This window comes from Oncorhynchus masou, chromosome 30, assembly GCF_036934945.1.
Source record: "Oncorhynchus masou masou isolate Uvic2021 chromosome 30, UVic_Omas_1.1, whole genome shotgun sequence".
Taxonomy (NCBI): Eukaryota; Metazoa; Chordata; class Actinopteri; order Salmoniformes; family Salmonidae; genus Oncorhynchus; species Oncorhynchus masou.
In genome coordinates this window covers 68,395,709-68,410,301 of record NC_088241.1, presented here as the reverse complement: position 1 = coordinate 68,410,301, position 14,593 = coordinate 68,395,709, and the positions used below count along the sequence as shown (strand labels likewise).

Genomic DNA, 14,593 nt, shown 5'->3' with positions numbered 1-14,593 from the left:
GCTGGTCCCTCCCAGAAGAGGTTGAGAGCTGGTCCCTCCCAGTAGAGGTTGAGAGCTGGTCCCTCCAAGAAGAGGTTGAGAGCTGGTCCCTCTCTGAAGAGGTTGAGAGCTGGTCCCTCCAAGAAGAGGTTGAGAGCTGGTCCCTCCCAGAAGAGGTTGAGAGCTGGTCCCTCCCAGTAGAGGTTGAGAGCTGGTCCCTCCAAGAAGAGGTTGAGAGCTGGTCCCTCTCTGAAGAGGTTGAGAGCTGATTCCTCCAAGAAGAGGTTGAGAGCTGGTCCCTCTCTGAAGAGGTTGAGAGCTGGTTCCTCCCAGTAGAGGTTGAGAGCTGGTTCCTCACAGAAGAGGTTGAGAGCTGGTTCCTCCCAGTAGAGGTTGAGAGCTGGTTCATCCCAGTAGAGGTTGAGAGCTGGTTCCTCCAAGAAGAGGTTGAGAGCTGTTCCCTCCAAGAAGAGACAGTAGACAGAGGAGAGAGTTGTTTCCCCATGACTCTCTGATCCTCCAGCCCACACAGCTCTACAGGGCCTCACTCCTCTTGACCAGGCTAAAGACCAGGACTGGGCCAGCCGGACAGGGATGAAAAAATATCTAATTTGCGAGTTCTGTGACGACGAATGAGTTCTAGAACTTCCAAGGATGGAAGTGGCACCCAGTGACCAAGCCTGAGGGCACCTTAAATTGTTACGGATAGGGAGGACAGAAAGAAATGAAGAAAAGAAAGGCAAAAAAGAGAGGGAAGGATGCTGCAGAGTCTCGGAGAAGGCAGGACAAGAGCCCCGCCTACAGAGACAAGCCTTCAAAGGTTAGAGAGTCAGTAACAACAACGTGTCTTTGTGCTGCTAGGACCTAGGCCCTGTCCCAAAACCGCAGTAAACATAGCAAGGAGGCCTGGCTGGGACAGGGCACGCAGTGACCTGAGCTTACCCTCTATCCCTCAGACACGGCCAGGGCATCTCTCTCTCCAGCTCTATCACTCACTCACAGGACACAGCGGGGAAAATGTTCTTGAACCGCTCTGTTGAAACTGTTGGGAAATTGGAACCCTCTGACCTCCACACAGGTCCCAGAGTCCAGTAAGTCTTTCTCTGAACCATCCAACCTACAGTATGGTCCAGTAAATATACCTCTGAACCATCAACCTACAGTATGGTCCAGTAAATATAACTCTGAACCATCCAACCTACAGTATGGTCCAGTAAATATACCCCTGAACCATCCAACCTACAGTATGGTCCAGTAAATATACCTCTGACCATCCAACCTACAGTATGGTCCAGTAAATATACCTCTGAACCATCCAACCTACAGTATGGTCCAGTAAATATATCACTGAACCATCCAACCTACAGTATGGTCCAGTAAATATACCTCTGAACCATCCAACCTACAGTATGGTCCAGTAAATATATCACTGAACCATCCAACCTACAGTATGGTCCAGAAAATATACCTCTGAACCATCCAACCTACAGTATGGTCCAGTAAATATACCTCTGAACCATCCAACCTACAGTATGGTCCAGTAAATATACCTCTGAACCATCCAACCCACAGTATGGTCCAGTAAATATACCTCTGAACCATCCAACCTACAGTATGGTCCAGTAAATATACCTCTGAACCATCCAACCTACAGTATGGTCTAGTAAATATACCTCTGAACCATCCAACCTACAGTATGGTCCAGTAAATATATCTCTGAACCATCCAATCTACAGTATGGTCCAGTAAATATATCTCTGAATAGCACAGCAGAGTGAAATATTGCCACTTACCCTAAGCTTCCAATACCCTGCGCATTATCAAGCAGATGAGAGGCAGGATTTCTGAGGATTTGTCCATTCATCATATTCAATGGTAGTATGGTAGCAGATGGTTCATTGAAGACGTTTTCTAGAGATTCTACCAAAGATTTCTTTCATACAGCTGGGTTGGTTTGTATTGAGATAGTTCCAGACACAGTTACATAGACAGAGTGAACACATCCATTCATAGTCACACAGTAAAGTCTCTGCAGAGGAATAGAGACTCTCTGGAGACAGCAGCTTGTGGGCTGTTCAGATCCACATGTGCATGATGATGTATTCTGTTTACCATCCAAGCTTCTAACCCTTCCCCATGTCTATGTTTATATCCCTGAATGAAGTGAAACATGGAGCGAAAGAGGGGAGGAGAGACGGACAGACAGTCAGACAGACAGACAGGCAGACAGACAGACAGACAGACAGACAGACAGACAGACAGACAGACAGACAGACAGACAGACAGACAGACAGACAGACAGACAGACAGAGAAGTAGACAGTTACTGTTAGAGACAGTTCTTACTCCTGTCACTGATATGTCTATAGAGACAGTTACTCCTGTCACTGATATGTCTATAGAGACAGTTACTCCTGTCACTGATATGTCTATAGAGACAGTTACTCCAGTCACTGATATGTCTATAGAGACAGTTACTCCTGTCACTGATATGTCTATAGAGACAGTTACTCCTGTCACTGATATGTCTATAGAGACAGTTACTCCTGTCACCGATATGTCTATAGAGTCAGTTACTCCTGTCACTGATATGTCTATAGAGACAGTTACTCCTGTCACTGATATGTCTATAGAGACAGTTACTCCTGTCACCGATATGTCTATAGAGACAGTTACTCCTGTCACTGATATGTCTATAGAGACAGTTACTCCTGTCACTGATATGTCTATAGAGACAGTTACTCCTGTCACTGATATGTCTATAGAGACAGTTACTCCTGTCACTGATATGTCTATAGAGACAGTTACTCCTGTCACTGATATGTCTATAGAGACAGTTACTCCTGTCACTGATATGTCTATAGAGACAGTTACTCCTGTCACCGATATGTCTATAGAGACAGTTACTCCAGTCACTGATATGTCTATAGAGACAGTTACTCCAGTCACTGATATGTCTATAGAGACAGTTACTCCTGTCACTGATATGTCTATAGAGACAGTTACTCCTGTCACTGATATGTCTATAGAGACAGTTACTCCAGTCACTGATATGTCTATAGAGACAGTTACTCCTGTCTCTGATATGTCTATAGAGACAGTTACTCCTGTCACTGATATGTCTATAGAGACAGTTACTCCTGTCTCTGATATGTCTATAGAGACAGTTACTCCAGTCACTGATATGTCTATAGAGACAGTTACTCCTGTCACTGATAAGTCTATAGAGACAGTTACTCCTGTCACTGATATGTCTATAGAGACAGTTACTCCTGTCTCTGATATGTCTATAGAGACAGTTACTCCTGTCACTGATATGTCTATAGAGACAGTTACTCCTGTCTCTGATATGTCTATAGAGACAGTTACTCCTGTCACTGATATGTCTATAGAGACAGTTACTCCTGTCTCTGATATGTCTATAGAGACAGTTACTCCTGTCACTGATATGTCTATAGAGACAGTTACTCCTGTCACTGATATGTCTATAGAGACAGTTACTCCTGTCTCTGATATGTCTATAGGGACAGACAGTTCTTTCTCCTGTCACTGATAAGTCTATAAAGACTAGGGCTGTCCCTGACAGTTAAAAAAATATTTGTTGACCTAAAGTCATCTGTTCTTTCAAAATTGTGGGATGTGTATTTTTCCATATATAGACAAGCTATGTGTTTTAATAAAATCACCTATATGCATTGATCTTGTCTGATGCTTTATGCTTATAGTTTGATGAAATAAGACAAATTCCTCGAGAGGGCGCCAGAGATCTAGATAACCTAACTCAACCATTCTCTTCCCGCTCTTGCTGGCTTTCACAGATTCTGCCATTACTCTCCTGAAGTTGCCAGTCATTTTTTTAAATGTACATTTTAATATTTAACCTTTAGTTAACTATGCAAGTCAGTTACAGTAAGAACAAATTCTTATTTACAATGACGTCCTAGCAGAAGGCCTCCTATGGGGACGGGGGCTGGGATTTAAAAAATATATATTGTAGCGACCCGCACAGACAGCTGTGTGTTATGTCTTAGGCTAGGATGTGGTTGTGTTGTACTGACCAGTACCCGGTGTTCGCGGGGTCCGACATGTCAGTCAACCTGCTATCTGCCAATCACGGGAATGCCTGGAATGTTCTGATGCCGGGCATCCTGGTGGTTGGCGGAGTGGCGTGGAGGGGGGGTTGGGCAGGGGGGTGAGCATTGGAAGTTAAGACCAGGTTCAGCCTTTATTCTCTCTCTCTTACGTCTGGGCTGCCCAAGAGAAGGTCACGATTGGCTTATGGGTTATCTGTTATCTTTTTGGCGTGTGCTACGGCCCAAACAGTAGCCTGTGTAAAGTTGGTTTAATAAACCGTCAATTCGCAAACTCAAGCCTCTGTCTGGACAATTGTTCCTTTATGATCTAGTCAGGTCATTACAATATATATGACAAAACACACATCATGACAAGATGTGCAGGTAATAGACTATACTTGAGTCAGAAACCTTTCTCATGCCAATTTATCTTACAATTTCATTCGATCTGCTAGTTATGGTTTTCATACGTACATTTTCATGAAACGGTTTCATTTAATTTATAATAACGTCTTCATATATATTGGTGTTCCCAAGTGGCACTGCAGGAGAGGAGGAACTAAATTCATATGATGCCCCTTTTTTAAAATGCACTGCATCTCAGTGCTAGAGGAATCACTACAGACCCTGGTTCAATTCCGGGCTGTATCACAACCAGTCGTGATTGGGAGTCCCATAGGGGGGTGCACAATTGGCCCAGCGTCGTCCTGGTTTGGCCGAGGGGGTAGGGCTGTCATGATAAATAAGAATTTGTTGTTTAACTGACTTGCCTAGTTAAATAAAGGTTAAATAAAATCTAAATTCTATCCAAATCTAAATGAAAATTATACAAATCTAAAAGTAACTTATTTTGCCATTGGCAACAATGTAAAAATAGACAACTTAAAGCCAACAAATAAAAACATTGCAGCCTGCAGGTATAAACTATCCCGATGAAAATAAAAATAAAAATAAAAATAAAAATAAATATTAATCACATTGGCCACACATGGCCTGTCTGCAAGGAACTGGAAACCTTGTATCAAATATTAACTGGCCCACTAGTGAACCTGCAACATTGTATAAAATATTCTGGGCCCTCAGTTTCCTGCGCCAGTGAGCTCGGGACATGCACAGTTGTAGGCTATTTGCGCAAATAGGATAACAAGAAGCAGTGCTTTACATCAGGAGAGAACAGTCAGGTAGTTCTGAGACTCAGGCCCTGAGAGAGAGACAGCGATAGAGAGAGGGAGAAAGAGGGAGAGATATTACAGAATAGAATGTCTGTCTGTGTCTCTGTCGGTTGTCTCTGTCGTCTCTGTCTGTGTGTCTGTGTGTATCTGTCTGTGTGTCTGTGTGTATCTGTCTCTGTGTGTGTATCTCTGTCTTTGTGTCTGTGTGTATCTCTGTCTGTGTGTCTGTGTGTATCACAGTGTGTTCCAGTTCTCTGCTGCCTGTGACTGGAACAAATTGCAAAAATCGCACTATGTATATAGACTCTCTTTTTTTCTACTGTGTTATTGACTTGTTAATTGTTTACTCCATGTGTAACTCTGTGTTGTCTGTTCACACTGCTATGCTTTATCTTGGCCAGGTCGCAGTTGCAAATGAGAACTTGTTCTCAACTAGCCTACCTGGTTAAATAAAGGTGTAAAAACATATATATATCTGTCTGTGTGTCTGTGTGTAACCCTCCCAGCCCAACAATGACCGTTGGTGTGCCCTGTGTCCCTGTTAAAAGAGTGTCTCAGAGCCACTCTAGACAGAGGAAGCAGAGAGCTGCTGTGGTGCAGGACATGGTTTTTGGGTTTTCATTGAGCTTCACTTAAAGGGGTGTCACTGTCAAACCAGCCCTCTATTTAATGGTCCTGCTCAGCAGGAGTTGTATCCACCAGGCTAAGTTACCGTGGTTACCCACCCGGAACCTTTCTCACTGCACGCAAATGTAGGGCATATGAATGTGCCCATTTGGGGATCTGACGGTATTTCTGATTGGCTTAACGCACCACCACTAATGACCTGTTGAGCTTCTCGAAGTTATGTTTTCCTTCACCTCAAAACAGCAAGCAAACATAGTCTGTTTTTAAAATCCATGGAAAATTTACCATAGTTCCTCAATGTATTTGAGAAATCTTTCCAGCTCTCTCCCTTTTCGATAACCACTCAGCGTGAAAAGGGAAACACGCTCTGATCCAGTGGAAGCATCCTAAAATAGTCCCACCTGATTACTCCTTATCAGTGCTCGACTTGGACTGAAATAGGTTCCGGTACTCATTTTGGATTGCTGGTACTGTTTCTAATTGGGTGCAGGAGCTTATATAAATATAATATATATAAATAAATATAAAGAGCAACAGGAGCTCAAGTGTAACCAATGTGAAATGGCTAGCTAGCTAGTGGTGGTGCGCGCTAATAGCGTTTCAATTAGTGACGTCACTCGCTCTGAGACCTTGAAGTAGTTGTTCCCCTCTTGCTCTGCAATGGTCGCGGCTTTTGTGGAGCGATAGGTAACGATGCTTCGAGGGTTACTGTCGTCAATGTGTGCAAAAGGTCCCTGGTTCGAGCCCAGATAGGTGGGGAAGAGAGGGACAGAAGGAAGACTGGTACACAAGCTGTAGAAAATGCTAGATGACGGAGCTGAGGATCTCTCTCTCTCTCTCTTCCTGTCCTGGCCGTCCAAAGACCACCTGGTTGTACTGCTGCTCCAGTTTCAACTGTTCTGCCTGCGACTATGGACTGTCCGACCTGCCCCAGACCTGCTGTTTTCGACCCTCCCTCTCCCTCTCTACCACACCTGCTGTCTCGACCCTCCCTCTCCCTCTCTACCACACCTGCTGTCTCGACCTCTGAATGCTCGGCTAAGAAAAGCCAACTGGCAATTACTCCTGAGGTGTTGACCTGTTGCACCCTCTACACCACTGTGATTATTATTTGACCCTATTGAACATCTTGAAGAATGATCTGGCCTTAATGGCCATGCCTGCTGGTCATCTATGAACATTTGAACATCTTGGTCATGTTCTGTTATAATCTCCACCCGGCACAGCCAGAAGAGGACTGGCCACCCCTCATAGCCTGGTTCCTCTCTAGGTTTCTTCCTAGGTTCCTGCCTTTTCTAGGGAGTTTTTCCTAGCCACCGTAGCTAGTAGCTAGTTTTTCCTAGCTACTGAAACTCTTTAACATCATCCTTAGCTCTGGCATCTTCCCCAATATTTGGAACCAAGGACTGATCACCCCAAAATTGGAGACAAATTTGACCCCAATAACTATCGTGGAATATGAGTCAACAGTAACCTTGGGAAAGTTCTCTGCATTATCATTAACAGCAGACTTGTACACTTCCTCAATGAAAACAATGTACTGAGCAAATGTCAAATGGGCTTTTTAACAAATTACCGTACAACAGACCATGTATTCACCCTGCACACCCTAATTGACAACCAAACAAACCAAAACAAAGGCAAAGTCTTCTCATGCTTTGTTGATTTCAAAAAATCAGAGACAGAAATACAGAGAGATGAACCTGGAGAAGAGTCCCCTAAGCAAGCTGGTCCTGGGGCTCTGTTCACAAACACAAACACACCCCACAGAGCCCCAGGACAACAGCACAATTAGACCCAACCAAATCATGAGAAAACAAAAAGATAATTACTTGACACATTGGAAAGAATTAACCAAAAAACTGAGCAAACTAGAATGCTATTTGTCCCTAAACAGAGAGTACACAGCGGCAGAATACCTGACCACTGTGACTGACCCAAACTTAAGGAAAGCTTTGACTATGTACAGACTCAGTGAGCATAGCCTTGCTATTGAGAAAGGCCGCCGTAGGCAGACATGGCTCTCAAGAGAAGACAGGCTATGTGCTCACTGCCCACAAAATGAGGTGGAAACTGAGCTGCACTTCCTAACCTCCTGCCCAATGTATGACCATATTAGAGAGACATATTTCCCTCAGATTACACAGATCCACAAAGAATTCAAAAACAAATCCAATTTTGAAAAACTCCCATATCTACTGGGTGAAATTCCACAGTGTTCCATCACAGCAGAATGATTTGTGACCTGTTGCCACAAGAAAAGGGCAACCAGTGAAGAACACGCACCATTGTAAATACAACCCATATTTATGCTTATTTATTTTCCCTTGTGTACTTTAACCATTTGTACATTGTTACAACACTGTACATATATATATATATCATATGACATTTGTAATGTCGTTATTGTCTTGAAACTTCTGTATGTGTAATGTTTACTGTTCATTTTTATTGTTTACTTCACTTTATATATTAACTTTATATTTTATTGTATTATATTATATATTTTGTATGTTATCTACCTCACTTGCTTTGGCAATGTTAACACATGTTTCCCATAACAATAAAGCCCCTTGAATTGAATTGATAGAGAGAGAGAGGCAGAGAGAGAGAGGCAGAGAGAGAGAGAGAGGCAGAGAGAGAGAGGCAGAGAGAGAGAGAGGCAGAGGGAGAGAGAGAGGCAGAGAGAGAGAGAGAGGCAGAGAGAGAGAGAGAGGCAGAGAGAGAGAGAGAGAGGCAGAGAGAGAGAGAGGCAGAGAGAGAGACAGAGAGATAGAGAAGCATGTGATATCTGTCTTATCTCACCACTCAATCTCTCTCTCTCTTTCACTCTAGGTCTCTATATGTCTCTCTCTGTGTTTCTCTCTACATCTCCATCACTCTCTCTCTAGCTCTCTCTCTCTTTATATCAATTAAATTCAATTTAAGGGCTTTAATGGCATGGGAAACATGTTAACATTGTTAAAGCAAGTGAAATAGATAATTAAATTAAATTTAAATTAAAATAAACCAACATTTACAGTAAACATTATACTCACAGAAGTTCCTAAAGAATAAAGACATTTCAAATGTCATATTATGAATACAACATAGTGTTGTAATGATATGCAAATAGGGAAAATAAATTAACATAAATATGGGTTGTATTTACAATGATATTTGTAGGAGAGAAGAATGAGAGGAGGAGAGGAGGAAGAGGAGGAGGAGGAGAGGAGGAAGAGAAGGAGGAGGAAGAGAAGGAGGAGGAGGAGGAGGAGGAGGAAGAGGAGGAAGAGGAGGAGAGGAGGAGGAGAGGGAAGAGAAGGAGGAGGAAGAGGAGGAGGAGAGGAGGAAAGGAGGGGAGGAAAGGGAAGAGGAGGAGCAGGAGGAGAAGGAAGAAGAGGAGAGGAGGAAGAGGAGGAGGAGAGGAGGAGAGGGAAGAGAAAGAGGAGGAGAGGAGGAGGAGAAGGAGAGGGAAGAGAAAGAGGAGGAAGAGGAGGAGGAAAGGAGGGAAGGGAAGAGGAGTAGGAGGAGAAGGAAAAAGAGGAGGAGGGAAGGAGAATGAAGAAGAAGAGGAGAGGAGGAGGAGGGAAGAGGAGGAGTAGAAGGAGAGAAGGAATGTGCATTTGTGTGGTTCACTCACTTTGAGCTGAGACAAATCCACCATGTTGTGGTCACAGACGCCACAGCCTCCCTCGTAGTTCCAGGCGTTGGGGATGTAGTTTCCTAGATAGTTCAAATACATCTGGAAAAAAATAAGGAATAGATGGGATCATGAATCCTCAACAAACCCCGTTGTCATGTCATGTTGATTTGTCCTTGTTGCAGCAACGTTTCATATAGTATCACGATAACAGTATATTCCACGGTTCGGTGGTCGTCTGTGTGTACTAGTGATTTACTATGGTAGTATGTTCAATAGGCCACATCCAAAACAGCACTCTGTTCGTAACATAGTGCATTGCCTCTGGTCTGTAGGAATCTGGACTGAGAGGTCACAGACAGGTCACAGGAGAGGAGTAGAGGTAATTATTCTCCCTTCTGAAGTCAATCACTCGCAGCTAGGCAGGTCATACTGTATAGATAGACCACTAGCAGCTAGGCAGGTCATACTGTATAGATAGACCACTAGCAGCTAGGCAGGTCATAATGTATAGATAGACCACTAGCAGCTTGGAAGGTCATACTGTATAGATAGATCACTAGCAGCTTGGAAGGTCATACTGTATAGATAGATCACTCGCAGCTAGGCAGGTCATACTGTATAGATAGACCACTAGCAGCTTGGAAGGTCATACTGTATAGATAGATCACTCGCAGCTAGGCAGGTCATACTGTATAGATAGACCACTAGCAGCTTGGAAGGTCATACTGTATAGATAGACCACTAGCAGCTTGGAAGGTCATACTGTATCGATAGATCACTAGCAGCTAGGCAGATCAGGCAGGCAGGTCATACTGTATAGATAGACCACTAGCAGCTTGGAAGGTCATACTGTATAGATAGATCACTAGCAGCTAGGCAGGTCATACTGTATAGATAGATCACTAGCAGCTGGGCAGGTTTAGCTTCAGCGTAGAAGGAGAGGAGAAGAGAAGAGGAGAGAATAAGAGAAGGAGAAGAGGAGGAATATAGCTTTAAATATACCCTTCCTAAGGGGAGTGCAGTATTCAGCCTAGTGTCTATCTGACAGCGGTTTGAACCCCAGAGTGCAATTCATCACCATACAATCATAGATATCCCCATAGCAACACACACACACACATACACGCACACACGCACGGGAGCATTTTGACGACAGTACTAGTGTTGGGATCCATGTCTTGGCTGTGCGTGTGTGTGCGTGTGTGTGCGTGTGTGTGTGAGCGTGTGAGCGTGTGTGTGTGTGTGCGTGTGTGCGTGTGCGTGTGTGTGTGTGTGAGCGTGTGTGCGTGTGTGTGTGTGAGTGAGCGTGTGAGCGTGTGTGCGTGTGTGTGTGTGTGTGTGTATGAGCGTGTGTGTGTGTGTGTGTGTACGAGCGTGTCTGTGTGCGTGTGTGTATGTGTGTGTGTGTACGAGCGTGTGTTTCTAATCATTGTAAGCCAGGTATTCTCTGGCGATAACAACAGATGTCATTCAGGTGCAACTCAACGAGACTTCATTTCAAGTGAATCCACATCAACTGCTGTGTTGATCCTGTCGGTTACTTTTTGACAGTTAGGCCTTTAACCTGACCTTTAGTAACTCACTGTTCTCAAAAGCTACTTTTATATTTTATTTTACCTTTATTTAACGAGGCAAGTCAGTTTAAGAAAAAACATTGTATTTATGAGGGCCTAGGAACAGTGGGTTAAGTTTTTTCAGGGGCAGAACGACAGATTTTTACCTTGTCGGGTGATTCAATCTGGCAACCTTTCAGTTACAAGTCCAACGCTCTAACCACTAGGCTACCTACCACCTCTACACTCTAACCACTAGGCTACCTGCCACCTCTACAGTCTAACCACTAGGCTACCTACCACCTCTACACTCTAACCACTAGGCTACCTGCCACCTCTACACTCTAACCACTAGGCTAACTGCCGACTCTACACACTAACCACTAGGCTACCTTCCACCTCTACACTCTAACCACTAGGCTACCTGCCTCCTCTACACTCTAACCACTAGGCTACCTACCACCTCTACACTCTAACCACTAGTCTACCTGCCACCTCTACACTCTAACCACTAGGCTACCTGCCACCTCTACACTCTAAACACTAGGCTACCCTGCCACCTCTACACTCTAACCACTAGGCTACCTGCCTCCTCTACACTCTAACCACTAGGCTACCCTGCCACCTCTACACTCTAACCACTAGACTACCTGCCACCTCTACACTCTAACCACTAGTCTACCAGCCACCTCTACACTCTAAACACTAGGCTACCTGCCACCACTACACTCTAACCACTAGGCTACCCTGCCACCTCTACACTCTAACCACTAGACTACCTGCCACCTTTACACTCTAACCACTAGTCTACCAGCCACCTCTACACTCTAAACACTAGGCTACCTGCCACCTCTACACTCTAACCACTAGGCTACCTGCCACCTCTACACTCTAACCACTAGGCTACCTGCCACCTCTACACTCTAAACACTAGGCTACCCTGCCACCTCTACACTCTAACCACTAGGCTACCTGCCTCCTCTACACTCTAACCACTAGGCTACCCTGCCACCTCTACACTCTAACCACTAGACTACCTGCCACCTTTACACTCTAACCACTAGGCTACCTGCCACCTCTACACTCTAAACACTAGGCTACCCTGCCACCTCTACACTCTAAACACTAGGCTACCTGCCTCCTCTACACTCTAACCACTAGGCTACCCTGCCACCTCTACACTCTAACCAAGAGGCTACCTGCCACCTCTACACTCTAACCACTAGACTACCTGCCACCCCTGCTGCTACATTTACAAGGTTCTGTGTGATGACAGGTCTGCCCAGGCACTTCATCAGGCCGGTACCAATACAGAGTCAATGTGCAGGGGTACGAGGTAATTGAGGTAGATATCTACATATAGGTAGGATAAAGTGATGAGTCTAAAGAATTAGTGCAAAAAGGGTCAATGCATATCGGTAAATAGTTAACCAATAGCTACGCAGACTATTTAGCAGTCTTATAGCTTGGGGGTAGAAGATGTTCTGGGTTCTGTTGGTTCCAGACTCAGTGCATTCCCAGGAGAAGGATTTCTGAATTTACCAGACATCCTGCTATGGACTCACTGACCCAGTGTTATAGTACTGGTACGGAGAGAAGGATGGAGGGAGGGAGAGGGGGGTGGACAGAGAGAGGGAGAAGGGGGGGTGGACAGACAGAGAAATGGATGGAGGGAGGGAGAGGTTCAATTGCAGAGAGAGGGGTGGAGGGAGGGAGGGAGGGAGTAGTTAAATTGCAGAGAGGGGGTGGAGGGAGAGAGAAGAGGGAGGATGTGATTAAGAGTGGTGTAGTGAGAGAAGGGAGAGAGGGAGGTGGTGAGAGAAGGGAGGGAGGTAGAGATGGGGAGGGAGGGAGGTAGAGATGAGGAGGGAGGGAGGGAGGGAGGTGGAGAGAGAAGGGAGGGATGGAGGTGGAGAGAGAAGGGAGGGAGGGAGGTAGAGATGAGGAGGGAGGGAGGTAGAGAGAGAAGGGAGGGAGGGAGGTAGAGATGGGGAGGGAGGGAGGTGGAGAGAGAAGGGAGGGAGGGAGGTGGAGAGAGAAGGGAGGGAGGGAGGTGGAGATGAGGAGGGAGTGACACCAAATGTTGGCTGGATTACAGTAAAGCTCCCCCACACAGATTCTAAAGAATCCCAACTATTCCTCCAACGTAGAATCCCTAACTCTAGAGATTTCAGCACAGCTATTTGGACAGGAACCTCAGAAAGTTGGCCTGAACACCAGCCTTCCAGGCAGCTCTGGGGGGGGGGGGGGGGTGCATCTTATCATTCCAACTACAATAAAGCAATGTGAAACATAATTCAACAAGGCTGAAACAGTGATTATACATGTTGTTGAACAGGGGTCATGGATCTGGACCCTGAACAGTGGATTTTCCCGTGGATGGTTCCCAGCATGTTCAAACATGAATAATGTCTGACTCACTTTGGTGTTGGCGTTTCCATGGACGACCACTGGCAGTGTGTCGTACACAGTGTTTCTGACTCGTACTCTCTCCGTTCCAAACTTCAGAAGAACTTCGTCTTTAGGGAGAGACAGGAGAACAGAAGAACAGGGTTGATATTATGCTACTGGGGCCTTACAGTATCTAAACAAAATCTCAACCCTGTATTTATCTGGCTGTCACGAGACTCTGTCTGGCTCTTTGGCTCAATACACAGTCACTGGCACAAAACAGAACTCAGTAACTGTCTAATAAATGTAATCTCTGTGAAATAAGGTTGTAAAAATGCTAAAGTTGTTTTTACAGATTGGTACAATTCCAAAATCTATAAATACTTTTCCTGGGTCTTATTTTCATCAGCTGGAGATAGAAAACCGAGAATCCAGAAAGAAAGAGTTTCAAAGACAGAGACTCCTGGAAACGGTTTACAGCAGGGGATAGAGAGGTAAAATGAGCCAAAGTGGAAGTTGAGCCACCCATTGTTTCTAGGAAACCACACACAAGATGTATAATTTGACAAAATATCTAGGAAGATCATTTCATGAAGTCTGTGAAGGAGAAAACCACTTGGAAAAAGTAGTAAGCGAGTTGGGTCCAAAAAACTGATTTTCACCAAGCCAAACGAGTGCATTCGGAAAGTATTCAGACCCCTTGACTTGATACACATTCTGTTGTTACTCCCTTATTCCAAAATGGATTAAATTGCTTTTTCCCTCATCAATCTACACACAATACCCCAAAATGACATCACAATACCCCAAAATGACATCACAATACCCCAAAATGACATCACAATACCCCAAAATGACATCACAATACCCCAAAATGACATCACAATACCCCCAAAATGACATCACAATACCCCCAAAATGACATCACAATACCCCCAAAATGACAAAGCAAAAATGATTTTTATACATTTCTTTGCAATTGTATAACATTTAAAAAAAATACACCTTTGGCAGCGATTACAGCCTCGAGTCTTCTTGGATATGACGCTACAAGCTTGGTACATCTGCATTTGGGGAGTTTATCCCATTCTTCTATTGCAGTTCTTCTCAAGCTCTGTCAGGTTGGATGGGCAGCGTCGCTGGCTGCCCCACTCAAGAACATTGAGAGACTTGT

General features: G+C 44.6%; 1 protein-coding gene across 2 annotated transcripts in view; it reads right to left on the bottom strand.

Moving 5' to 3' along the window:
- plod2 (procollagen-lysine, 2-oxoglutarate 5-dioxygenase 2) overlaps positions 1 to 14,593 on the bottom strand; it is a 128,338-nt gene that overhangs the window by 41,739 nt on the left and 72,006 nt on the right. For both annotated transcript variants that reach the window (XM_064949681.1, XM_064949682.1), the window contains exons 7-8: positions 13,450 to 13,547; positions 9,473 to 9,574 (exon numbers count right to left, since the gene is read on the bottom strand). In XM_064949681.1, the coding sequence (XP_064805753.1) occupies positions 9,473 to 9,574; positions 13,450 to 13,547 (200 nt within the window). The remainder of the gene's footprint in view (positions 1 to 9,472; positions 9,575 to 13,449; positions 13,548 to 14,593) is intronic.